Source organism: Vigna radiata, unplaced genomic scaffold (genome assembly GCF_000741045.1).
Source record: "Vigna radiata var. radiata cultivar VC1973A unplaced genomic scaffold, Vradiata_ver6 scaffold_83, whole genome shotgun sequence".
In the NCBI taxonomy this organism is placed as follows: Eukaryota; Viridiplantae; Streptophyta; class Magnoliopsida; order Fabales; family Fabaceae; genus Vigna; species Vigna radiata.
This window is the reverse complement of record NW_014543268.1, coordinates 1,011,694-1,038,911: the sequence shown is the minus strand read 5'-3', so window position 1 is coordinate 1,038,911 and position 27,218 is coordinate 1,011,694. Positions and strand designations below refer to the sequence as shown.

At 34.8% G+C, this 27,218-nt stretch overlaps 1 protein-coding gene across 2 annotated transcripts in view; it reads right to left on the bottom strand.

Moving 5' to 3' along the window:
- Positions 1 to 26,046, bottom strand: part of LOC106754103 (protein ILITYHIA) — a 32,508-nt gene extending 6,462 nt beyond the window's left edge. Inside the window, exons 1-51 of one of the 2 annotated variants that reach the window (XR_002666880.1) lie at positions 25,681 to 26,046; positions 25,099 to 25,475; positions 24,666 to 24,797; positions 24,192 to 24,573; positions 23,901 to 24,047; positions 23,069 to 23,253; positions 22,851 to 22,977; positions 22,659 to 22,732; positions 22,507 to 22,583; positions 22,380 to 22,416; positions 22,142 to 22,308; positions 21,336 to 21,519; positions 18,385 to 18,462; positions 14,220 to 14,339; positions 14,039 to 14,098; positions 13,775 to 13,900; positions 13,591 to 13,696; positions 13,328 to 13,497; positions 12,508 to 12,810; positions 12,303 to 12,419; positions 12,121 to 12,222; positions 11,890 to 12,039; positions 9,764 to 9,928; positions 9,518 to 9,694; positions 7,875 to 7,997; positions 7,648 to 7,728; positions 7,443 to 7,559; positions 6,530 to 6,702; positions 6,299 to 6,376; positions 6,069 to 6,216; positions 5,353 to 5,475; positions 5,208 to 5,264; positions 5,007 to 5,117; positions 4,736 to 4,927; positions 4,480 to 4,653; positions 3,610 to 3,720; positions 3,462 to 3,531; positions 3,284 to 3,362; positions 3,071 to 3,173; positions 2,826 to 2,996; positions 2,600 to 2,722; positions 2,407 to 2,520; positions 2,175 to 2,281; positions 2,045 to 2,096; positions 1,847 to 1,953; positions 1,687 to 1,746; positions 1,488 to 1,602; positions 1,267 to 1,377; positions 1,031 to 1,168; positions 837 to 959; positions 659 to 730 (exon numbers count right to left, since the gene is read on the bottom strand). Coding sequence is in view for 1 of the 2 variants with exons in the window: in XM_014636055.2 (XP_014491541.1) it covers positions 659 to 730; positions 837 to 959; positions 1,031 to 1,168; positions 1,267 to 1,377; positions 1,488 to 1,602; positions 1,687 to 1,746; positions 1,847 to 1,953; positions 2,045 to 2,096; positions 2,175 to 2,281; positions 2,407 to 2,520; positions 2,600 to 2,722; positions 2,826 to 2,996; positions 3,071 to 3,173; positions 3,284 to 3,362; positions 3,462 to 3,531; positions 3,610 to 3,720; positions 4,480 to 4,653; positions 4,736 to 4,927; positions 5,007 to 5,117; positions 5,208 to 5,264; positions 5,353 to 5,475; positions 6,069 to 6,216; positions 6,299 to 6,376; positions 6,530 to 6,702; positions 7,443 to 7,559; positions 7,648 to 7,728; positions 7,875 to 7,997; positions 9,518 to 9,694; positions 9,764 to 9,928; positions 11,890 to 12,039; positions 12,121 to 12,222; positions 12,303 to 12,419; positions 12,508 to 12,810; positions 13,328 to 13,497; positions 13,591 to 13,696; positions 13,775 to 13,900; positions 14,039 to 14,098; positions 14,220 to 14,339; positions 18,385 to 18,462; positions 21,336 to 21,519; positions 22,142 to 22,308; positions 22,380 to 22,416; positions 22,507 to 22,583; positions 22,659 to 22,732; positions 22,851 to 22,977; positions 23,069 to 23,253; positions 23,901 to 24,047; positions 24,192 to 24,573; positions 24,666 to 24,797; positions 25,099 to 25,475; positions 25,681 to 25,801 (6,717 nt within the window). In the remaining variant the exon portion in view is untranslated. The remainder of the gene's footprint in view (positions 1 to 658; positions 731 to 836; positions 960 to 1,030; positions 1,169 to 1,266; positions 1,378 to 1,487; positions 1,603 to 1,686; positions 1,747 to 1,846; positions 1,954 to 2,044; positions 2,097 to 2,174; positions 2,282 to 2,406; positions 2,521 to 2,599; positions 2,723 to 2,825; positions 2,997 to 3,070; positions 3,174 to 3,283; positions 3,363 to 3,461; positions 3,532 to 3,609; positions 3,721 to 4,479; positions 4,654 to 4,735; positions 4,928 to 5,006; positions 5,118 to 5,207; positions 5,265 to 5,352; positions 5,476 to 6,068; positions 6,217 to 6,298; positions 6,377 to 6,529; positions 6,703 to 7,442; positions 7,560 to 7,647; positions 7,729 to 7,874; positions 7,998 to 9,517; positions 9,695 to 9,763; positions 9,929 to 11,889; positions 12,040 to 12,120; positions 12,223 to 12,302; positions 12,420 to 12,507; positions 12,811 to 13,327; positions 13,498 to 13,590; positions 13,697 to 13,774; positions 13,901 to 14,038; positions 14,099 to 14,219; positions 14,340 to 18,384; positions 18,463 to 21,335; positions 21,520 to 22,141; positions 22,309 to 22,379; positions 22,417 to 22,506; positions 22,584 to 22,658; positions 22,733 to 22,850; positions 22,978 to 23,068; positions 23,254 to 23,900; positions 24,048 to 24,191; positions 24,574 to 24,665; positions 24,798 to 25,098; positions 25,476 to 25,680) is intronic. The other variant, XM_014636055.2, reaches the window with a different exon arrangement.
- Positions 26,047 to 27,218: the final 1,172 nt, after the last annotated feature.

Genomic DNA, 27,218 nt, shown 5'->3' with positions numbered 1-27,218 from the left:
ATATAATTTATTGAAAAGTTGATGTGTGATTTGTGTTGCACCCAGTTCCTAGATATATCTTTTCAGATTCTCTTCTCTCTCATACATTGTATCTGAGGTATCTAAAGTTGTTATAAATATGAGATCCTAAAAGTGGGAAATTCATTCCAAATCTTTTGCTCTATTCTCAAGTCAAAACAATCAGCAAATTTGTAGTATTATTTAAAAAAATGTACATAAATGATATTAAAGCCAATTGAAAAATAATGCAGAAAAAAGTCCCACACAGAAGGGTAAGAAGAGTTCTACTTTTCACTCAGCTGGAAGGATTAGGGAAGGAAGACTGAACAATGAGACAGTGGAACAGCAAGACCACATAAGAGGATAAACTTACATGACAGCAATAGCATAGAAAATGATCGATATGATAGAGTCACAACATTCCATAGCTCAAAAAAAGAACATAGTCCTTTCATTACTTTACAAGAAAGCAATCAACCATAAAAAGTCCTATAACTATCAGACAGGATAAAAAGGTTTTAAAAACAACCTGATACCTACACTAGGATTCTTTAACTGTCCGCAAAAAATGTGAAAATGGTAAGTATGCAACTGAACCATAAAGCAAGTAATGATCATACAAAATTAAGAAATTGCAATTGAATAAAAAGAAGCATACTTGGAGAAAAATTGGCAATATAGGCTGAAGTGCTTTAGGAAGACAAAATCCAGGTATGAGAATTGGCCCTCCCTGTAGAACAATTATGCACAAAACGCATTCACAAATTAGTCATTAGGAACCAAAAGCAATACCTGAAAGTCTCAGATAGGCATAAATTCCAAAGTAATAGATTCACCTTCTTCTTCCTCCGTTCTTTGTCTCGGGATGTTGACACAGCATCTCGGACAAGCTTTATATAAGAAGGAAGAACCTCCTTGGGTACTGAAATAATGACCCTTGACAAAGCTTCCCAAGCAACCTAACAAAGAAATTTATAAAGACATACTATATAGAGAATCTGTGTATAGTATCAAGAACTCCAACACTTACCGCAACAGTAGATGAATCAGGATCACTTAGCAAGATGATTAAGGTAGATATCATGTTTGGAGCTTCATCAACCAGATATAACTTGCTATTTTTGAAGAAATATCCTATCAGATATGAACTAGATCTTCTTACAACAGCCTGAAGACAATTATCAAAGAGGGAACAAAATTTTAAGGAGGAACATGTAGGAGAGAGATGAAGGGCATTAAATCATATCAATTACACAAGAATATTACCTGACTGTCATTAACACCTTTGACCAGCTCTGATATGAGTGGCTCAATACCTTCCTCATCAATAACTAAGACCACTGTTTCAGCAGCTTCCTTAGACAATGTTTGCACCTCCTAGAACATCAACCAGAACAAAGGAAAAATTTAGCCAAAGCAGTCCTTAGCAAACATGAAGTTTGAATTCTAAAACAGTATTTTCTCCAAACGATCTAACTATGGTCTACCTTGTTATCGTCACCCATCGCAGATAGCAAAGGTGGAAGCACAGTACCAAGATGAAAGTCAAGGCCCGGACCAGCAACCTCTGCTAAAGCTCCTAAAGCATGTGCATTGAAGGCACTGCACAGGTACCAAGAAAGTTCTCAGTTAAAAATACAAGTGCCATATATTCTAGGTGACTGAATCAAAACAGAAAAAACATACGACAATGGAGGATGAACCAGTTTCGGTAAAATATGTGGCAATACCGCACTCGTTCGAACACTGCAAAAATAAGGATAAATGCAAAATGTTTTAGCTTAAATAAGAAATCAATACAAATAATAACTTCCAAACAAGACCTTAATGCTAATGCACATTTTACCTTAAAATTTGCTTAAGACCATCAAGTGCGGTATCAGAAATTTCATCATCCTCCAATGCATGTAAAAGTGTTGGAACAATCTCGTCAATAGCTAGCATTCCAGCACTCTACGAATCATATTTGAGAGATAAGGTATGGGAAATAATTTAATCTCAACCACCACAGAGAAAAACAAATAGTACAAGTAAAATGTGCAACCTTATATAAGGTGCTGAATGCTAAGCCAGCTGATTCACGAACCTCAGGCACACTGTTAACATATCCATCTAAATATCAGATAATGCAGTCTAAAATTTATGCAGACAGATCAGAATTAAAATGCACGAACCTATCACAGAGTGCAGTACGAATAGTTGGGATGAGTTCGTTCATGAAAGTCAACAACTGACTCTTACCAGCACTTGCCATCACTTCACTCAGACCAACACATACACCCTTTCAACCAGAAAAAATCACAATGGTATCAAATAACAAGTTGAGCTATTGAATCTAAGAAAACCAATTGAAAACCTTGTTTATTAGGAGGAAAGAAAGATCCCAATGACAGAAACTATTCTAACCTGTCTTCTGCTACTGTTAGGATCGCCTAGGCCCTGGGATAAGATTGGAATTATCAAGGGAAGTACCCGTTCACCAAGCTTCCTGACAAGCTCACCCAGTGAGCGTCCAGCAACCTGCATTAGCAATAGGAATATGTAATTTCTATAAGCTACAGAGAAAATAGATTGACAGACACAAGTGTCAAACTCAGACCTGCCGCCTTTCAGATGATGGTGATGCAAGGGACGTAATCAAAGTGTCCATCAGAACTGGCATAATTTCCCTTAGAGTCTTGGGGGTATTTGCCACAATAGTTTTCCACACGTGTAATGCAGCCTGAAAAGTGAAAAGAAACATTTTTCTCCTTATGTTTGTTGAACTTATGTACATAAAAATAACAAACTATATTGACAAAAAGAGCAAACATATAAGTTGTTACCTGACGCACTGACAGACTGACATCAGCTCGGACCATATACAATGCAGCAAGTACTTCATTACGCTTATCACGCCCTAGAACTTCAATGATGGCACGACCATGTGCCTCTGTACTAGAACCTTCATCATCACTGCCACCCTCAAGTAAAGCTTTACCAGAAGTTCCAGCAACCTGAAATGAATAAGTTCACCAAAAGGTCAAATCAAACTCTGTGAAAGGGTTGCTCTAGGATGACTAACACATACTTTGAATAATAGATCACCCAACAGCTCGACTGAGCTCTGTCGAATTCGCCAACTGTCATTAAAAATGCCATCCTCAACAGCAGGAAGGAGAAGGGGTAGAGAACTGTAGGAAAAAAAATTATTATTAGAAATTATTGAGCTGAGAAATTGAAATAAAACTAAGGAAAGAGACCACGAACACATAAAAGCAACAATATAACAAATAGAACATACGTTGTTGCATAATGCTCGACAAGAACATGGCCAGCCCCCAGTGCAGCATCTCGAACAGATTCATTTTCATCAGCCAGGCCTATAAAACATTGAAAAAAAGTAAACAGCTAATCTAGAGAACAATCGAAAAAATATAAATGATAACACATAAATTGGCCAACAAAAGATAATTTCTTACCATCTAGGATAGCAGGAAGCACCTGGGGCAGATAGTTTTGAAACTGGACTCCTAACGACCGTGGCAAGTACTACAGGAACATTTTGCAAAAATGATTAAATGAACTCAATAAATAAACTTCTAATTTTCTAAATGTGACCTATTTTACCTTGAACAGAGTCAAGTATCCATCTCGTACAGGTGCCTTCGGATGGGAGCAATTTCGAATAATGTCAGGAAGTACATGCTCAAAGTACTCAATACCAAGAGCAGCTAAGACCTGTAAATGTACAAGTCAAAATAACAATACAGTATCAGTGATCTCCTTAATAAATACCATGTTGAATTTAGAAAAATAAATATAATTTATTGATTGGTAAAAATAATAATCACACTTGAATGTGGTTTGAAGTGGCAGTATTTATACAATGTATACATACACAAAGAACAGATCTAACTACCGGGAATCAAAGAGCTCTGATAACAAGTTCAAATCAGTGAAATGAAAAGATATTATTTATTACAACTGAAAAATAATAATGAATTCATCACAACTGAATGGGGTTTAAGGAGGCAGTATTTATACTATGCATGCATGTTTAAAAATCAGATCTAAATAATCAACTGTACAATGACAGAAACAAACATCTAACAGATAAGCAAGATGGAAAACTTGAAACTAACACTTCAAAAGCAAACAATTACAGAGAAAAGAAGTACTATTCTCACTACGTTATAACCAATATGTCATTGCCTGATTCTTGTCACTTTCCAGTTCTGCTCTAAATACCCAGGTCATCTAACTCCACAAATCTTCTATAACAATTTTACTAATCAAAATAAATAATCCTTTTGTTTATTATTACCCTTCTACATATTTATTTATTCAAAATTGTACTCTCCCTTTTCACAAGATTTGTCCGCCACTTAAAAAAGTTCATGTTTTTCAACTCGGCCATACTAAATTAGAAAAAAAGTGAATCTTAATGAAATTCCAAAGGCCTTAAAACGTAAAACGTATTAAAAGGAAAATTTTGACCTCGCTCAGCCCTTGTGCTGCTCCAGAGCGTTCAACATTACTATTATCAGACTTTAATGTGTCAAACAACCACGGGACAAGATCCGGGAAATTTTCTTCACCCATTCCTCCTATAAGGGATCCAATGGCTCTAGCAGCAACTGACCGAACCTCAGGTATAGGATCCACAAGCACCTGCTCTTGTAATATATGCACAAAATGATAAGAAACCAAGACCAATGTAACAAAAGTAAGAGCAACAATATGCAAAAAGTACCTTTTTTACTTCAGGAAGTAGCAATCCTATATATGGAATCATATCCTTCGGTTCTGTAACCAAGGAACACATGTTTCCAACTATTTGGGCTGCCCTCTTTTTGGTGTCAGCACTACGTTCCCTCAACCCTCGATGTACTATTGGTACTAATAATGCAAGTGAAGGCGCATCAATTGAATTAACAAAGGTTGTCTGCAACCAAACAATAAAAATTTAGGTAACTAAGCATAAAACTGAAAAAATTGAACAAGGTAAATTTCATAAACCTTACTTGGAGAAGAATATCAAGGGAATATTTTGTATGCTCATTTGGATCACTGAGTCCTTTAAGTAGAGTAGGGACAAGAGCAGATATTTCTGGATTCTTTATCACACTCCCAACCTCAACAAATAGAAAACATGAAAATTAAAAACAAAAATCACAGCAACAGGAATCAAGTGGATATAATATAGCTCATAACTCAAATCAAACCTGTTGAAGGGCCATTTGCCCAGCTGACTGGACTTTAGGATGTGTATCAGTCAAAACCTTCAAACAGCAAGATGGGTTGATGAACACAATCTATAGCTTAAAAGGAATTTAGAACTCAAAATGTAGTGTTTCCTTTATGTCATACCTCAGTCAATTTGGGAACAATCTTAGGGAGACACTGAGACAACTGTTGAGGAGCACAGTAAGCCATAGCACCAAGAAGTTGTACACTACTTTGTTTTGTCCTCCAAGCTTTATCTTCAAGACCCTGAGAAAATAGATTAGCTATGCAAAATTTCATTGATGTAGAAGCACAATAAATGTCTATAAGTAGGTAGGAAGCAAACATAAATTCCCGTTCAAATTGAAAACTCAAACCACATTAAGAAAAGTTGGATAATAAAATTTTGGGAAAATGTCACTAATTTACTCTTCAGTTTATAAGATGCAACAGGCATTAAAGCCTATTCAGAAACTAAAATTAGAGAAACTGAGAAAAAAATTCAGTGTATTCACAACTATAGAAGCATGGAATTTGGCAAGAGGTAGAACCATTTCCAGTAAGTACGTGGCGATTGCAGTCATCTAATCACTCACTCCACAAATAAAAGATTAGTACAGAATGTTCTTTAATTCACAGGAAAAACCAACAGTTTCGTTATGACAAAGCATTCTTATTGATATATTGTTTAAAATCAAAAGGGGAAGAGGAAGACAAACATTTCACATAGTTAATATCAATCAATTACATCAAGTCAAGAATTTGAATCTAAAGAGGAGCATTACGGGAGTATAACATCAAAGCATCACAAGACATCAAAGTATGCCTCGCAAACCATAATGATAATCAATGTTTATCACCTTCAAAAGCGATGGAAGAACAAGCTTCACTCCTTGAGCACTAAGTTGAGACATCATTGCACGAGCAGCACATTCAGCTGCTTCCCGAACCGCAACAACTTGATCAGAGAACGAAACCAAAAGTAATGGTAACATTTGAATCACGTACCTGAACAAAATTATTGAGAAACAATAAAAAAAGACTAAATATAAATTTAAAAATAATAGTGAAGAAATATTCAGCAGCTTACGGTTCAAAAATTCTGCCCAGTGTTTCACAAAGGCACTCAAATCCAAGTAAGGCTCCTTCACGGGATTTCGCAGAGTTCCTACAGTTTAAATAAATTAACATAAAAAATAATGGTAGACTCCATTTTCACATTTTAATGGTCAAAAGTGACATACAATTATTTTTTCCAATTCCATAAATTGAATGATATGCAGTGTGTTAAAAATAAAGATGTAACAGTAAACTCTCCAACCTCTCAGCAAGACTATCTTGAAGTGTAATCACAATGCTGTACTTTTTCAAGCAGGAAATGCCAAATCCCTTAACCAACCCAGCAAGTCCAAAAGCAGCTCCACGGCGTTCTCCATATTTTTCACTTTTCATCATTTGATCCATCAACCTCTTAACAAGAGCAGCTGCATCATCCTAGTGGTTGTAGTATCAAACAACAAAAGAAATCACTTGAGAAAATGCAGAAAACATCAAAACGTAAGACAGCATTAACCTTAAGAGCCAAAAATGAAATTATGTTCAGGTGAGGCATAGACAAGCTTACATGACAGTAAAACCTTGAACTTTCAACTAAATGAATTACTCCCAAACAACTAAGTGTGTAGAAATCAATATTTTAGCAGTGAAAACAATATTCCGTTTATACTAGTAATAAGAAAACAAACTTATTAAATGATCTAAAAGATTTTTGCTGTGCATGAAAAAGAATTCATGGAGTTGTGCAGAAGTAAAATCATAATTACTGATATGGCCTTTTTCCACATAAAAAAGAAATCTTTTGTTACAATATAAGTAAAAGTGATGCTAATCACAGTCCTTTTCCTTCATAAAAATAGCATATCAAAAGAAATGAGTGCTAAATTGTAATAGCATATCATGGAATTAATCCAATTGTGGAATAGAAACAAGAATTTGTGTTATCACTGAAAATGGTTCATACTGGACCTATTGCTTGTGTCAATATTCCATACTATCATTCTAATAAACAAGTGGGGTAAGAAATCAAGCATAAATATGCAAGCAAGAGGTTTTTTGGCCTGTGTTTATTTAATACCGAAAGATATTAAACTCCTTCCAATAGATCACTCTAGTAATATTCCACTAGACCAGAAGTGAAAGGATCAGATATTAAATGTAAGAATGCTCTTGCATACTTGTTTTGATTGCATTAATGGAGATAAGCAGGCAGAGACAGCCCGTTGAACTGCTTCTGAAGGAGTATTTAAAACATCCAACAACTTGTCCACAACAGCATGAACCTTGGGATCGTCCTGCTCAAAAAGGAATGAAAATAGTAACAGATTTTAAATTCAACTAGCTATGTAAAATTGGGAACAAAGAACAAGCTTTAATACTAACCTTTGCCAAGTGCTTGGCCAGAGCTCCAGTAAAGATAACCACACCCTCACGAACCAAATCATATTTTTCTTCGTCTGGAGCCTAAGAAATTGGGGGAGAATTTATTAATCAAGCATCACATATAACTCCCCTTATACATGTTTAAAGTGGCCATCTACTGCGCAAGGAATGAACAAAAGAATGAGTGTCCAGGAGGTGAATCTCCAAAAATAATAAGAGGAACTCACTGTTTTGTTCAAGTAGTTCTCAAAGATGGGAAATAACAACGAGACATTATCCTTTCCATTTTTATCAATGATCAATATACCAGCATTAATCATTCTACCTCTAACATCAGCATTTGGATCAGCCTGCAAAGCAAATCAATCCAAAAAGTCAACTGTCACTGGATACTGTCAGATAAATACTCTTCGCAAAAATTTACCATGTACAATACAAAACACACTACCATCAAAGGAGTACATCAGGTTGCCACAACATTTTCATTTATTTGAAATTTTAACCTCTCCACTTTCTGAGTATAAAAAATTAAAAAAACTTTTATTTTAAATTGTTCCATTTTATTTTCAGACAAGGCACTTACTGCACTTCAGTTGAATATGCCCTTAAGCTTACAATATTCAGGTTTTTCCAGAGCCTTGTTTGATGTCCATGCCCCGTGTTCGTTTAGTGGTCCATCAACCTTTTTAGGCAGTGAGATCCTATCCTTAATTTTCAAGAAGAATTAAATAATGTGGTAGGAGGAGCATATTGTTCACCCCTTCAATACGTTCCATGACTGAAGTACAATTTGGTACGAGGTATGGGAGTGAAAACAGACAGCCGGCCATAATGGCTAACAGAGTGACCACAATAGCTTCCTGCATTTGTGGATTTTATTACGCACTATTTGCTAGTTCTAGTCCTATTACAAGACAGCAACCTCCACGCATAATTAACAGATTCACTCCCTGTTTTTATCCACTAATTGAATAGACACAGGGCCCATTTTCTCTCTACTTTTTCTAAGTATGCGTTTTGCACAACAACACATGAAGTGGGTTTAGGATTGTTTTCTTAATCTTCGTCTTCACCTTTCTCTGTATTCCCTGTTGCCTTTCATCTACTCTTATTTTTCGAATGCATGTTAACTGGCAACAACCCAACACCTCAAAAAGTTCTGCAGGCCTGAATCGTAATAGTGTTTCAGGACCAAATTTGTAAGCCATCTTCCTGAACTCCAGCACAAATTTGGAATGCTACTGTAAGCAATTGAAGTCACAATTCACAAAATGTTGGAAACACATAAATTTGGACAATCCCTGTAGTACTGGCCAATACACAAGTGTGACCCTATGTTTCATTTCGTAATCTAAAATCCTACAGCGTTATCATCACCTAGGGAAAGATTGCTATCACAGATATCATCCATGATTGAGTTTTTTAACACCCCATTAAAATTCCATTTTGATAAATAATTATAACCTTGCTAGATACATCCAAAGCAACCAGACCACCAAAGCCCTTCTTGGCTGGGGGTGAATCCTTAATTCACTGATATGCATTCAATGAACCTTAAATCAAACTGTGGTCCATCATACATTCACCCCCAATAAAATAATTATAGATAAATAAACCTGCTAAGGCAAAACAATTGCACCAAACACGCACAATTTCACAAAAAATTAATGAAGATAACAAGTAATATCAAGTATTAACCAGTTAACAATTGTAGATTATCGCAACAGAAAAAAAAAGATCTGTTTTAGCTTACAAAGCTATATTAATTCACATCAAGATGTTGACTCCAAAAAAGAGAATTCAGCAGGAAAATAGGTTTCAGTTTCAGGATTATAACAAAATTAAAAATATAAACGATTGTAAAAGTTACCAGAGCCCTTGATATTAGAAATGTCATGACAACAGGCAAGTCTTTTGTTCTCAAAACATCAGCAGCAGAATGTAATGCTAAAGCTATTCCTTGCCTACCAAGCCAACCAGCATCAACATTGTCATCTCCAGCACCCATGTCACGAATATACAACGAAAATAAAGTGGAAAGGGACTCCTGAAAATTATCAGTAAATAATGAGACAAAAGAAACAGCAATAAAGTGAAAATTATGAATCAAACATACTTGTATAGAATCTGGATGCTCATCCAAGGCAGCAGCCAATGCTTCCGCAGCTGCCACACGAACATTGTAGTTAATGTGAGAGAGTGCTTTGTAAAGCCCTGAAAAATCAGTTCCAAATTCAAACCCATAATGATCCCATATGTCTTCTGCCACTTGCGCAACTGACTGAAATGTTGAAAAAAGTAAATTAACTGTCATTCAAAATAAAGTAGTTAAAAACCAAATAAAAATTTCACAAGTAGAAAATAGTACAAAATTACTAAGCAATATTGACCAAAGCTACTGTAGCAATACTAAGAAAATGAAAACCCTGTTGTACTGCAATGAAAATAATTCATAACCAGAACATAACTAAAGCATAATATAGGCCAGTATTTCAGTTCATGACCTGCAAACAGGAGCTGGTATAATTATCAGAACGTTTTTTATTTGACGCGGAACCAAAAAGCCTTCTCCAAGTGCCAGTTGAGAATTTTAATGTTCAAGTATTTAACCCAAATTATTTTGAACAGCTAGACAGTTAGGCCACAGGAGAAATTACCAAATATATCAACTAGTTAACTAGGAAGATTCATGGGCATTGCACTGGTATTTTAAATTCAGGTCAAAAGCTTTTAAAAAAAATCAAAGGAAAAATAATATATTTCCATTGCTAATAATGGTAAAAACATGTCATGTGGAAGGAATAGGAGGACTCATCTTCATCAATATACTGATTCTATTTTATAAGAAGGGAATAAATCAATTTTGTTAACTAGTAGCCTTCCTAGTGCTGCCATAACGTAATTCTACAACGAGGTGCTTTTATAACTTCATTGCAATTTGCAAAGGGAGGGCCGCTGTGATGGTGGCACAAGCCATAATGTCATGTACATGTTTATATGGTGGAATTTTGGCATTCTGCCATCCTCTACTCACAACTTTGGAATAAAGTAAACAAAGACTTTTATTGAAGAAACAAATTTGAAAATAAACTCCATGGATAAAAACTCAACACCATGTATACTAATTTGTATATTGTTTTCCAAAATTAAAATTGAAATTCAGATTTCGATTGACAAATTTTATGCACATGAATTTCACAGGCACAAAACTACAAAAAGAATATTAGGAGAGGTATCCATTCGTGAGTGAGAACTTAAATTAAATATTGCAAGGATTGCCTTCTTGACTTTTTGAAGTAACAGAGAAGAAGGCAAAAACTCCTAAAAGGATGATTTTAAAATACAGACAAAATTAAAGGCAGTCCAAGTCAGTCAAATATATAAGTTCAGCCATTTAGAGATCCAGTAGGTCGAGTTATAAACACCTGGGGTCTATAAATATAGATTCTATAGGTAACTTTAAACTCCATTGAGAATCCAGAGTACAGAAACTTATACTGAGGATATATCTTATGCTGCTTCTAATCATTGGATTATTGATTTCGTAAATTTAAGGGCTGTTTCATGATCGCTATTGATGAGGTGCCATTACACTAATAGCCTCATGATACTAACAAGAACCAAACCAAACCAAAACCACAAGATCTAGTCACCTATAAGAAAATAACTTAAAAAATTACTTGAAAAGATTGAACTAATAAATCTATCTAACTTAACCTACATCACTGCTACATAAATATATGTATTTTATGTTATGTGTCTTGTAGGGCACTGCCATTTTCTTTTGATGCTGTAGTAATTTCGGCAGGTGCAACAGTCTGCACTCTTGCTATCACAGTGTATCTGTTTAACTTTTGTTACACACATATTTTATAGCTGAGTGAAAAATCAATCTTTTCTCACTAAAACCTTCACATTCACGTATTACCAATCCCCAATTTCAAGTTTGGAAGCAATCATCAGATGACTTCAACTGTTGATTTAATATTCTACCATTTTGTTTTCCCTTCAAGAGGGCCTAATTTACACACAACACAGTATGTAAGTTTTTCAGATTTAAACCCTTTTAATTCAATTTTATAATCGTCTAAATGCAAAAGGAAGCACAAGACAGTGCTTTAAGCCCTAAGAATACACAAGAGACCCACATAAAAAGGTAAAAGGCGAAATTCAATATCAATACAATAAAAGAAAACAATAATCAAACTTGAGCCATAAGTTCCCAGGCAGAAATTTTCAAACCTTCTCAGGATCATGTAGAGCTATCCATATACTAGTTGAAACCTCAATGCTTTCAGGTAGAGATCGATTAGCAACTGCAGGAATACATTTTACAGAATTCAAGCAAGCCATTCTTACATGAACATCTTTTGCATAAACTCCATAAAGTGCCTGTAAAATTAGAAATGGAGAGATAACATAAGCACTGTAAAAAGACAACTGCACAATGCAAATAGATTCAGGCATACATACAGCAGCAACTTCAGCAGGTTGCAAACCAAGGCTCAACTCATTTAGTGCAGGTCCTATTGATGCTTGATAGGATGGAACAACACCAAGCACATGGTAAAGTACCTAAAGAATACTGATCAGACATTATGTAAAAAAATATATAGAAGAATACAAAACAAAGCATGAAATGTCGAGCAAAGTACCGATAACATTCGAATCCTAGGAAGAGGTAGATGTGGATCAAGGTGTAAATATAATATGCGAAGCACGTCATCATGAAATTTTGTTTTCTTTGAGCACAGAAGAATACGCTCAATTATCTGGAAAGGAAAAAAAGAAAAACTGGAGTTAGGAACATAGAAGCCTTGGAACACTGATTAATATTCATTTCAAAGTATAATTGCTTACTGGGAATACAAAAGAAAAAGAATCTACAGGAAGTGCTCCTGATTTACAAGAAATAGATAGGCCGTCTAAAATTCGCTCAAAAAGGCCACGAAATGGCCTTTCATTGACTTCTTCTTCAGCAACCGATGGAACTCGATCCAACAGAAGATGAACTTCATCAGTCACAATTAAACGCAAAGCAGTGGAAATGTCCAGGGCCCAATCACATAGAGGGGGAGCAGTGCACCTAGCTAGTTTAACCATGGTTTCAAAAGCCTCGTCACTTACAATAGGAGATCGCATTAATGGTTCAACAAACTTGACCTGACAAAATTTAGAGCAAGAATCACAACCACATATAATAATATAATATTTAAAATAAAGGGATATATATTAATTAATAAACTGCAGAGTCTCAATAAATTAGAAACTACAAGATTCTGGAAAAGAGCAATTAAAATTTACTAAAAATGAAGAGCGCAATATTGGAAATGGATTGGATCAAAATCAATGCAAAATATGAGCTCAAAAGGGTAGTATTGTACAAGTTTTATATGGCATACTTTGTCCATACTCTTAGATGATAAAGTATCATAACACACCACTCGCCTAGGATAACACATTTGAGATGTGAAGGTGACAGTAATGAGTAACCCAACAACTTTAAAAACATGACAAGCGAGGAAAGCTAAGTCAAGGAGGGAAGATTTCTCAAATCATGCAAGGAGTACTATAGACATGTTCCTAGATGGGCATCATACCTAACATTTTCAATTCAGAGTGATTGCAGTTAATTCAAAAACCATCAAATATATTGTAACAGAGTAGCAGGCGCCATTACCATTGAAGGCAGCCTACTATGAGCAAAAACTGAATTAGCTATTGCCATATCTCCAAGAGTTCTTAGCATCAGAGACAGATTTTTCTGTATCCCATCAACTCTGTCTCGTACAGAAGCCTCCTCCTTAAGTAGCAATTCCCTTGCTTCTTCCTTCGCAGTTTTTCCTTTGTCTAAAAAAATACGAACAGTAAAAAAAAAGCCAGACCGAGTGAATTTCAAATATGAAAGCTACAAACTTAGAGCAATAGAAGTGCAACACTTGCCACTGCCAGCCTTCTTTGCTGCCTTCCCGGTATCCTTTTTCCCTGCACCAGCAGCTTCTCTACTAGGTAGATCTCTCTTCACTGAATGGTTAGAACGGGTATGATCCTGATTAAAAGAACAGGAGAGTATAACTAACTAAATATCAGGAATGGAGCAATGAAAAAGGAAGAAATTAAAATGTACCACTTCATCTTCGTCATCATACATCCGGAAGCGGCCCTTTGCTTGTTTTGTGTTTTTTGCACTAACAGATTCAGCAACATAAACCCCTTGCTCAGTTGAAAGTGTTCCTTCAGGTGTATGAAAGATCTGAAACCCAGAAAAGTATCACATCGTATTTGTCCAGAGTAAATAAAATTAAAAGAAGTAATCACAAAAAAGGAAAACATAGCACAGATCATGTAAAATATCAATCAATAGACAGTATAAACTGCATCATGTAAATACCTGAATGTCTTTCTCAGAAAGTGTATCATGCGCAAACCGCTCAGGAATATTTAGCAAGTACTGGTATTACATGGTGTAGTAAAGTTATCAGCAATAATAGTTAGAATATATAAATAAAAATCACAATCTTGAAAGACAACAGAATCCAGATCCAACTAAACTATATAAAAATAATGTCTACCTTTTCAAACTCCACATATGTATCTCCGGGGACTATAGACATCAAGCTTGAAAGCAACAATACTGCTGCCTGTTGTTCTAAAGAATTAGCACTCTTCAAGCCCATTGGTCCCAATAAGACCTGAAAAGCAATATATCATTTCTTTGTTAGTAGAAGATGGTTAACCTTTTCAAGGAGATCCGTTGTACATGACATCAAACAGCTAGCAGAGAAAACTATACACAGATATGAACTAACACAAACAAATGGACTACAGAGGGCAAATTGAAATTTCTCTCAACTTTAAGTTAACTTAACACAAGTAAATGATTACAATATAAAGCATACAGCCGATTCCACTGGCCAATCGATGTTTCTTCTCAAATAATAGGTGGCAAGTTTTAGATCATACTACATAAATTACACAAGAAAACCAAGTGCTTGTATTAAAGACATGTTCATGATGGATGAACAAAGCTACTATTGTTGATAATACCCAGTCACAATAAATAAATAAATAAATAAATAAAACTATTATAGAGCTTGGAACAATGAATGCAAAACCCATTAGAGACTGAGGAGGACAACAAAAGTTTTAACAAAGCAATGTTGTATGAGTTGTGTTGAAATAGGTAATACTCTATCGCTTTTTCGGGTGCAGTGAGCTTTAGAATAAGGAACATAGGCTGTAGCCTTCCTCTGAGATATACTTGTACTAATCTATGAATACATACATAGATACATATATATGAGTGGAGAATATACTCATTAATTGTTGGCCTTCTCCCAAGGGAATTTTATGTCAAATACAGTCTAGCACTACTCTCAGCCAGTTGTCCGCCCATCACTGTCCTTTTTCTCTGACAAACATGAGGTCTTAGTCATCTTAGCAATGGATGGCCCACCCAGTATACTCATCACCGTAAGCCATCATCCTTTATTGTCAATTTCCACCTTTCTCTTGGCAAGTACCAGATCAGGTCTGTCTCAACCAGCAACGACGAATTCCCCAGTCTGGCCAAACATGTGAAGACCACACGTCCCCCTGATGTCATGTGACCTCCTAAGACTCAAACATTCACTGATCCTATTCTTGATCTTGATTCTTTGTTGCAATGTACTTGGAGTTGTTAAGTATATTTGGTCACACATTTTCCACTATGCATCTCTGTTTTGGTTTCCATTATGCTGCCCTATCTTTGAGATTGCCTCCACTGGCCCTGTTTTTACATTTTCGGGTACTCCTACTATTGCAACCACAAAACTCAATTGGAAGAATTACTTATATAGGTCCACTTCAGTACAATTGTGGTTCCTTGGTCAAGGATATCATGACTGTTACGTGACCGAGTGGGCAACGTAACCAGCACAATTCCTCACACTCTCACAGATAATAAACAGTAGATGAAGAATGAATAAAAACTCCTTTATTGATAGAAATAACTGAATCAAAGAAAACGAACAATAATTGGGAGCATAACCTCTGTCAATTATTCTGGAGTATAACCTCCTTCACAAAACTCACAAATCAAAAACATATCTTTAACCTTAAACTCTCTCTTTATTTATACTAATTATTTTCCGCCCAACTTGTACTGAGTATTGTCTTAGAAAATAACCCTATTTGCTATAATTATCATATACCGAATATATTTAGCCTTATTTACTATAATTAACTTATATCGAATATTATACTAAGATATGGCCTTGTTCACTCTAATTATCTTTTGCTAAATATCCTCTCAGAATATCACCCTCATTAAACTAATTAGTTTCCTACCTAACCGCTACGATAGTTAGGATGCTTCCTCGCTGTTTCCAACAGCTCGGCCAGCTCGCTCCCTGCCTTCCACCATTTGGCCTGGTCGAGACATGTTGTCTACCGTTTGACCAGCTTGCTCCCCACCTTCTACCGTCCGGCCAACTCGCTCCCCGCCTTCTACCATTCGGCCAGCTCGCTCCCCACCTTCCACCGTTCAGCCTAGTCGCTCCCTGTTGTCTACCGTTCGGCCAGCTTGCTCCCCGCTTTCTACCGTTCAGTCCCTGTCTTCTACCATTCGGTCCCCTTCTCTCTCTCTCCTATACCTCCTTCTCTCATACACTTTCCAGCCCCTAACAATGACCATTTGCAAAAGGATGCTAGTGCTTTTTCCATCTCAGTGCCAAAAGCTTGATTTCCAGTTATGTTCTGTGGCAATCAATTGAGCCCAATGCATTAGAGATACTCAGACCTTTCAAGACATGATCTACTTTTTGAAAAAGGCTTAAGATATCTTTGCCAATGATATTCAGCGTCTCGTTGATGCAACCAAAAGAGCAGTCTCCCTCAAAGAGATCTTTGAGCAACCATAAAATGCTCTTAAATGTAACAATAGCTCAGGCTATTGTAGATGGATTAAAAATATTCCTCATGACTAACTCATTAGAAGATGTCAACAAAAAGCTTCATAAGTTATACATGATCCTGATTTTGAGAATTTTGCATTCATATCCCGAACAATTCTAGTTGGTCATCAAATTATTTCACGTGCCTACCTCAATGAAAGACGAAATTTTAGCTGAAGTAGTTGAAACTTCAACAATGGTAGCACCTCATGAAAGAGATGGAGATTGAAGCAACCTAGCATGTGGTGGTTGAAGTGGATGTCTTCAACGTACGTACTATAAGAGATTACGTCATACTCAAGAAAATTGCTACTCATTGTCTGGCCTTCCTAACTAGGCATCCATGTGTCTTAAACAAAAATAAAAATCAAATTCCAAGTTTTTTTTTATGAGCAGTACCAAAAGTATGAGGTTTAACTTTGAAAAATCAAACAGTCAAGCTCAATCTTCATCAATGGCCAGTGTTTCAACTGCATGCATTTCTCAATCTTTGAAAGGTTATGATCCATGGTTGATAGAGTCAAGTGTCTCAGGTCACATTTTTAATCAAAGTTTTTCATTCTCGTTCATTTCTTCACCAAAACTTCCTCAATAGGATAATGTAGCTAATGGATCCAAAGTTGCATATCAAGGAACTGGGCTATCTCGAGCTATATTTGGGTAATCAATCTGAAAATGTCCTAAAACATTTTCTAAACCTTGTAATAAGCACTAAAAGTGGGAAAAACACTTCTGGATTTGTGCAACTGATTCAATGGCTTCGACAGTATTACGTATAGGGTTTCATAAGTAGGTCTAGGAGATCTAGTAAGGCCGAAAATCTTGTTCTTTTTATGTTGTTTTTCCTTTTATCTTACTTAAGGGTTTCTACTAAGACATTAAATTTTGTAGATCAGTCTAATGAGGGTGATGAGGCAACTAAATATAGCTTTCTTGTGACAGAGAACCAATATAAATTCTTTTGTTTTATCTTCTTTCCTTATCTCCTAGAAGTTATATCTGAATTGAATCCAAATCGCATGCTTTTGGAAAGTTAAAGAACATTAATGTTGACATTTCTAGTGACTGAAATTCGTTTTTCTTTAAAGGATGTCTAGATTTAAAAAAAAATCATCCATTTGCAAAAATCTTTAAAAGATCAATTCACCCCCTCTTCAACTCAATATTTATTTCTAACATTACCAAAAAGATATCTTAGTGTTAGGGTTTTACTACACTCAATATCATTTGGTCATCAGTTGGAGCATTTCTCCCAAGCATAAATTAGATTTTAAATTTTCAATTTCCTTGTACATCGCAATTAGTGCTGCAACCATCACATAGAAGGGTGTGCAGACAGTGGGAGGCATGCTGCAGACTGTGTGCAGAGGCCTCAAGAACATGTTGGCATGGCTGTTGGTGCAGCAACCACAGAAAATGAAGACATGTAGATAACCTACAAGTCACTGGTTTCCTATTCAACCACAGTTCAGTACCCGGTTCAGGCATATTCTTGTGATCAAACCAACTATGGGTCCAGTTTCCCATTTAACCATTTTGGACCAATCAGTGCGGTCTGGTCCGATCTGAATTTAATAATATGATCAGACCCAAAACTAGATTCAACAAATTGAAATTTTGGTCATGGTACCTATGCAAATACACACCCAAATGTAGCAGTTACATCACTGATTTTGCAATAATATGTAACATAGTGAAAAGAAAATTTAGATATTTAATATAATCATCCCTTATGAATACATAAATCACACAGCAGCTACTTTACCAATATAAAAGAAAGCGCAAAAGATTTGTAGATTACCTTTAAGAAATTCCCCACGTTAGCCGAAACAATATCAATGACAACAAAACCATGTGCTTGCAGACACTTGCAGAGTCTCTGTAAAAAAAAATTAAACAGGTTAGCTAACCAATCAAAAGAGAAAAAAAAAAAGACACATGTAAATAAATACCTCGAAACATGTATTGCTAAAAATATAAGGAATACGTTTTCTATTTCAATAATGTGATGATATTATTATATTTATAATATGATAGCTGATCACTTGGGTTTTATTCTTCTCTTATATTTTTACTATTTGTTTCCATATTATTTAACTAGGATTTTTATAATTATAGGGATATCTTATTAGCACCAGACTCATGATTTATAGACATATCGTATATAGAAATCATTTCTTATAATTATTTCTATTTATCGTTATCAACTAATATAAAATAAACTCATTGTGCAATCCATACACAGTCTTTAACAACTCTTGCATCTATTTTTCTCACTTTCAACACAGTATCAAAGTGCAATTATACTCATCGATCTCTTCTGTCATTAATTCACTATTCAGTCCCCAAAATCAAAAAAATTGAAGTCCAATCAATTACCTCTAGCACTACATCTCCTTTCTGGCGTTGTCACTTTTTTCATTGTGCTAATCTGGATTGAAGCAGGCTCATATTTGTATTATTAGCTACCACTGACTTCATCGGCATACCTTACATTAGCCACCTTTCAAATCAACTAACCCTACCAAAGTCCCAGATGCACTAGCCCAATCTATGTCCGAGATAAATTACAACTCCCGTTTATGTGCAAGGCGCATTTGCCTCATCAATTGTCTTAATGCTCTCATATATCTCATAGATGCAATGGCTACATCTGTCCCAAATGAACCGGCCACATCTTTGTCCCTCATACACTAGCTCCGTCTTTGTCCCAGAAAAATCGGCACTATATTTGAACCAGAAGTGCTGGCATCAATTATGTCTTATAGCCATGGTGACTCTTCAACAATAGTCTCTTTATCTACTGAATGCCAATAATTCATTCCTCAACAACGATTTGCAATAAGAGATTTACATGAAACAACCTCTCATATTTGTAGCTCAGAGGGAGTCTTCTAGGTTGGTATTTTGTCTTATATGTTGTCTTCGCAAATCATTAAAAATTCGGTGTCACTCAAGTGCACATTCCTCAACAGCTATTTGCAATAAAAGATTTACATGGGACAACCTCTCAAATTTGTAGCTCAGGAAGAGTCTTCTAAGTTGGTATTTCGTCATCTATGCCGTCTTCGGAAATTATTAACAATCTGGTGTCACTCGAGTGCAAAAACTATTATTTTAAGTCTTTATTGATTACATTAATAACAAGCTTGGTACATATAATTTGTATGTTTCAACTTGAGAAGGAGTGTTAAATATATTATTTTTATCTTCTCTTGATCTTTTATCTTTAATTAGTTTGTTATTATTCTTTATTTGTATTTTGGGTTTAGTGCATATTTATTCTATTATAAATAGAGAACCCTATGTATAAACACACGGAAGATTAATCTCATACATGGTTTTTACTGTATCAAACAATTACATTATGATTTATAAGCATCTCATAACAAGTAAGTAGGGATTAAGTATCCCATAATTATTTGTATTTATTGTAATAAGCTTATAAAAGACGAACTTCATTGTTTATGAAACATTTTAAATGGCCTCTTTATTAAACTTGGTTTAGTACAATAAATAGAGGACTAAATATTTGGTTAAGTACAGGCATTGACATATTTCAATTTTAGTACAATAAGAAAAAAACTACAATCTTAGTACAACTTTAATTTTGTTTTTTCATTTGAACTCTGATAATTAATATAGTTAAGAGCATGCTTGATCTTTAATAACTATCATATTTTTAAAGAGAAAATTAATGTTAATATGCAATTAACCTTAAAGGAACAACTAATGATTTTAAATTTACAAAGCAAAACATGTGCTCAACTATATTAACCAACTATTCACCCTATCTAATATCCTCTTATAACAACGACATAATACGAGAATATATAAAAGTGTTTCTAATAATTCAATTATAATCGAGATATTCTAAATTATATAATTCAAATAAAAATGTTCTCAAAATGAGGCCAACATGATTTTGAAATAAGCTCTAGATATCACATTGAACTCTAGGAAAAAGGGAAACATTGAGCTAATTTTTAAGACAGCACGAGTATTTAAAAAGGAATGAATACAATATATAAAGGAGATTTTATATCCAATACTAACAAAAAAGATAAGATACAGGAATAAATAAAACTGTTCCTAATAATACATATATAATATAGATTTCTTTATTATATAATTTAGATGAAAATGTTCCCAACATCTAGCTGACACAGTTTTAAAAGAGGGTCTAGATATCATGTTAAACTCTACGAAAAAGATAAACATTAAGTTGAAAGAGTGTGCTGTTTAGAAAACACAGGTGCTTTATTTATATTAACAGAACAGGAATCAATAAAATAAATAAAGGAAATTTCATATTCTCCAATGACAAAGATATGATATGGGAATAAATAAAAATGTTCCTAATATAATATATAGGTTCAGCTTCTTTTTTCTATAATTATAACAATAATACATATACATGCACTTTTCCCTTTTATTTGGTTATCGAAATTCAAGTACTAATGGATTAACAATAATTTGAAAGAGAGATAGACCAATTGCCAAAAAATAAACTAATTGACCAGTGTCCACATGCATGGAACCTGTCATAATTTTCCAAATAGATCCTACCATAATCAATACACATTTCAATTATATTGCAGCACAGGTCGGATAGATTAGGTTATTAAGTGATCACATGCGCATGTTGCCAGGTTTCTAGACTGCCAAGTTTATACTAGTTGGTCTTTATTAGAGATTAAATCATTAAGTGCAAATTGTATAGGACAACACAAAAGTATGAAGAAAAGCTACCTTCCACACCACATCTCTTTTTGCACTACCAACTACACATGGATGATGTGAGCAAAGTAATATTCTGACAAATGAATCTGGAGCATGTTTCAGAGCTGGTGGTGACATCATAAGCAGAGCCTTAACCAACACCTCAACAGATGGAACAGACGAAACTTGAGGGTCCAAAGAAATATCAGTATCACTGCAAATTCAAATATTAAGAGTTTAAAAGCAGTATTAAGAGTTTAAAAGCAGAGTGGCAAAGATTGAGATTGACGGGAGCAGAACTACAAGACTATGATTGAAATGCTATACAACACTAGGACCATGTTTGATATCTTCTATAATAGATAGTGAGAACTGACAAGTTGTCTGGAAAAGAACACTTAATAACAAAAATTGAACTCCAAAATAGATTGTTGTAAGCCTCTTGGCCAATAAGACCTACAAGATAGACACAAGCATTATTTACTAGATTGTGGAAAAAATTACTCCAAACACATTAGGCACCAGTTTTTCCAGAAGGAAAACTAAAGATACTAACAACTGTTACCAATCTTATAAAAAAGCATTATTCAGTCGTGTGACTACTAATAATTTAGACAAGCAGCAAAATTCCCAAAGGAGAATTTGAAGAGGAACTTTCCAGACAATTTATGACTTCTGGATAAGAGAAATTGTAAGAGCTTACTGTAAGACCAAATCTAATAGCAAAATATGCAACTATTCGTTTGAAGAGATACCTTACTGAAATAACCACATCTAAGTCCAGCTGACTAATTTAACTAATAAATATGCATATCAGTATACAATAAGCTATTTACCTTATTTTTAAGGCTAAATGTTTTTCTCCAATCAAAGAAAGGTACTTTGAAAATTCCAAGAATAGATCTTCAGATAACTTAGGAGCAGCCGTGATAATCTTCCTAGTAACATTATATGTCGTTCTTCGAATATCCCACCTCGGATGGCATATAAAAAAAACCAGTAACTGCACTAAGTTAACAATAAATGAGTCAACTTAAAATATATAGGAATCTGATAAAATGCAAAATGTTTTACCTGTAACAACAATCTGACAGAGAAGTTGGATAGTGTACTGCAGGATGAAGAAAACAAAGCAAAATAAAGCATACAACAATAAAGACGTAAACTATAGACACCTTTTTGGCATTCTAATAAAATTTACCGCTGTAAATGTTCCACAAGAAGCACTTCAAGAAGATATACACATGCCATGCTATCCTCAATTGATAGCTTTGAAGCCTGCAGAGCAAATTTTTAGATATGTAGAATAAATCCTGTGTAATGCTATAAAACAAATTTCAGTTGAGTAATCACCATAGAAATTGGCACAACCGAAGATTCATTTTGTGATATCAGAGTCCATATCTTTTCTTTTACCAATGCTTCCTCTAGGCAAGTAGAACACAGCAGAACAAATGAAAAATTTTGGCAAAAAAAAATAAAAAAGTAAAAACAGAACACCAGTACTTCAATTTTAAAAATATAAAGATTTCTACTAATACAAACCAGCTTTAATATCAACAGCAGCTATCTTTGCAACTAGTAACAATGCGTACATGCCATCTAAACGTTGCACTGCCTTAGTATAGCCAGTTTTAACAAGTTGGACAAGAGCACCAAACAACGGTAACATCTGAAATATACTTAATTGAAACATGAGTGAGTCAAGTTCGAGCACAAGATAAATTGAGAAGCAATTATAACAAATCAAAGGAACAGGTCACCTTTAAGATAGCATCTTCGTTTTTGGAAATAGTATGTAGACTGCGCAGAAAACACTTTCTTAACGTTTCCTTCTCTTTGAGGCCAGAAACAAAAAAGGAAATCAAACTCTCTTGAATGGCATCTGTTGATCTAACTGCCCAAGAAGCTATGGCTGACAAAATCACAATTTTAACCTCCTCATTTCCTGTCAATTAAATGTGGAGTATGAGTCTGCAATAAATAATCATATGACCCTTTTGCTAGGGATTTTTCCACGAAAAAAAGATCTTTCAAATTAAAAGAGAACTCAGAAATTTTCTAAAATAATAAAGTAAGCTGTTAAAAACAAATTGCAAAAAACAGTTTTAAGTAAATATTACTTCTTCTATATTACTATTTTAAGTGACTTTTAAGGCTTTTGCTCAGGAACCAAAAAAATAATATCCTTCGCAGTTCCTCATAAAGTTATGAAGTTCCCTATTGACCCTTTTATCATTTCTAATTCATAATAAATACAAATTAGTTAAGTTCATTAAAATTTGGGTAGGAAGATATAATTAACGTTAATCATATAAATAGGAAGGAATATTTTTCTGAAGTATCAGCATTTAAAAAAGAACAAAGAGATTAAACAGCACTTCACATTTTTATCCCCTTCCCTAATATGTACTTTATCTGATCCCCGATATTTCATTACGAGGATATCTGATCCCCTTCCTCCATATGTACTTTATCTCTTTCCTCTCTAATAATATTTTATTTTATCATTGAATAAAAAAGTATAACACCAACTTAGTAAAGAAAAATATACATAAACAGATTCAAAATTCAAAGGAATATTAGAACTTTTACCATCTTCCTTGTAGTATGATAGAAGAAAATCGCATACTGTACGAGACAGACTGATAAGGTATTTTCCATCTGGTGCATTAGACAATTCTTGTATTGCATTTACCATCCCTACTCTCTGGTATGGAAAAGTAAGCCTTCCTTCTGAGCCTGTTGGAATGAAATTTGTGGTCAAATATATTACAAAAGCACCATTTACATTGTCAACCAAAAATCAAGATAACCCCCACATCACCAAATGGTCTAAGTGGCATCATAACCAGCCAAATATACAAGCATAAGGCAATTTAATACCTTTAATAACAGCTTTGATAGCATTGAACATTGTGTCCAATGCATCTGGATTACTAGATTTTTGGCTCAGACTCCTGACTATAGACAGTGCCCCATCCCTCCTCCCTTCATCAGCATGCCGAACTTGTGCTAATACTACTGAAAGAATTTCAGCTGCATATTTACTCAGATCAAGGTTAACAGACTTCAAAAGAATGCCAACAGACTCCAACACAATCTCCGGATTGCGTTTTAGCATTTTAACAGAAGATGGTACAACAATATTTTGAAAATCTTCATGTGACATTTGCAAATAAAGAACACGAAATGCCTCGGTAAGACTCTTTCCAGGCTTTTCTTTTGCACTCAGTATCGCACTAACATATATATCAAGAAACGTTGGCTGTAAGGAGCAAAAAACTACATCAGACCCTATAAGGTTAAAATCAACCCAATGCAAAGTATAAACAAGAAAAGTTGCATACACTCACTCACCTTGAATTCCACAACTAAAGAGGGAGATTGAAATGAGAACTCCAGCAAGAACATTAATAATTCAGGACAATCCTTGAAAGGAATTCGTCCATTTCTCAGCTCTTCCATGTAGACTTTATAGATATTAAGTGACTGAAAAGCATAAACATATAAATTACAATATAATTTCTTATATATATTGAAACTGCAAAGGAGGAAGTCAAAATTCTATAAGTTGTCATTTATAGTGAGTCGTACGTCAATTTATACAATAATATTTTTTTTCACTGACAGTAGAGTCCCTCGTCAATTCTGTATCTTCTCTCTCTCATTATCGTACAATCTTTTTGTAAAACATATTGTACAGCTACCATTTCTTAAACTCAAGCATAAAATTGAGGATATTGCTATTATTATTAATAATAAAATAAAAGAAACGACAGTTGGGCTGAACCTGGGAAAACAAATGGAAAAATTTTTTCCTGCAAGCCCTTCCCTCACGAAAAGACCTTTGCAAGACTAAACTAAGCAAAGAAGCTTGCGCCGCAGCCACTCTACACAAAGCATTCTTGGAAAGCGCGGCGAACTGGCTCTTGCTCAGAAGTAAACACGACCAACTGAGAAGTCTATAGCATCCAACATGAGATTGAGACTTGGATTGCTTTTCCATATTCTGAACTAGAGCTCCTGCGAAGGTCTTCATAAACACCTCTTCCCCTAACGCTCTCACAATCACTTCATCGACCGCTTTCCTCGATCTAAGATCATCGTAAATCGCAACCGTTCGGAACACTATATCGGTAAGTAGCGAAGCGAGCTCGGTTGACATTTCTGCAAAATAGACCAAACTGATAAGGTCGAACAACAAACAAATCGCGCATTCAGACCTTCATGACTGATTAAGCAAGAACTGAGAAAGAAAGAAAGCAGCGTTCGCGATAAAACGATCGCCGTTTAGAGGAAATGGAAATGGTGAATTGAGTTTGGGCAGTGTGAAATGGAAATGGCGCATTGGCGTGATGGTTTCGGTGCTGACCTGAGGCATAGGAACTCAAGAACGAAGGAATTTCGCGACGGAATATCCGAACACGTTGGTTAGTGGAGGAAGTGGAAACCAATTCGGAGAGGGAAACGAGAGATTGCAATGACTCCTCCATTGCAAAGATCCGAAAGAAATTGTAAGCTCGGAATCGGATAATCTAATGCAGCCACGCTTCAAGTCCTACAAACACAGTGCGTTTCACTTACTCACTACTGAGATTAGCTAGGGTTTTGGGTACTGCTATAGCTTGAACCTGTCGTGTTCGGTTCGGACTTTCGTTGAAAGGAAAAACAAATCAACGCCAATTTTTTTCTTTTTCTATTTTCTATTCTCTTGCTTCTCTCTCTTCTTTATTTTTGGATCTTGCCAATTATAATTTTTTGGTCACAAACATGGGCAATACTATTCACACCCTGGCTTACTGTTTAAACCCTAAAACAACTAAAAAGACATTCCAGCCCCGCCCTTTTCCCTGTCCCTTCCCTCCAAACAGCTAATACCAGACAAACACCGAATGATATACTACTATCTACTATTAATACTTGTTCTACTCATTTCTGTACCAACCATTTGGATAACTAAATATTCATACTTCTATCTTTTCTGTCACTTTACTTACTTATGCATAAAATTAAATAAATAAAACAGTATTAACTAAAAAATAATCATAAAATAAAGTTAAATAAATAAAACAATATGAACTAAAAATAATTATAAAAAATTTCATTGATTAAAGGGGTAGTTGTTTTTACTATTTTATAATATGACAATATAAATATATATATATATATATATATATATATATATATATATATATATATATTTATATTGTAGGTTTACTAACATTGGAAATATGTTTTTCTAGTTAATACACTTTAATATAATGTATCAAATTTTAGTTAATAAGAATAGATTTATATATTATGGATTTTAAGTTTTAAGGTGAAGAATATTTGAATAATTTTCATTTTTAAAATTAAAAAAAAAAACAAAACAAGAAATCATCAAATCCTTACTCACCTCTCTTTCATCCCTTGCTTCTTTCAACCTTTTTCTCTTTCATCTATCTCACTCAAACTATTCTCTGTCATCCTTATAGGTCCCAACCCACTGACCATCGTCTCTGAGTCGACAACAGCTCAATCGTCGGTTAAACAACCAACCCAACGTTCAACAGAGGAGTTATCATTATAGTTGATTATGTGTCTTGATTGTGGGATCAATGAACTTTCTCTTCTCCGTTAAGAAGGAATATATTCTTCTGGGATGCTAAAATAGTCCTTCTTCAACGACACTCGAATAACATATCTACATAGTATCCCAAAAAATTCAAATTCTTTACAAGAACAATGAATTGATTTTTTTTTCCTTTATCCAAGTTACAAAACGACCTCCATCAAGTTTGGTATGATGTCACACCGAGTAAGAGTCATTGTCAATCACAGTTGTTGCATATTTTTGTAGATAAATCAATCTCATGTTGAAGCAACTCAAAGGCATGTGGTGTGAGTATGGATGCAACATGTTCCTCG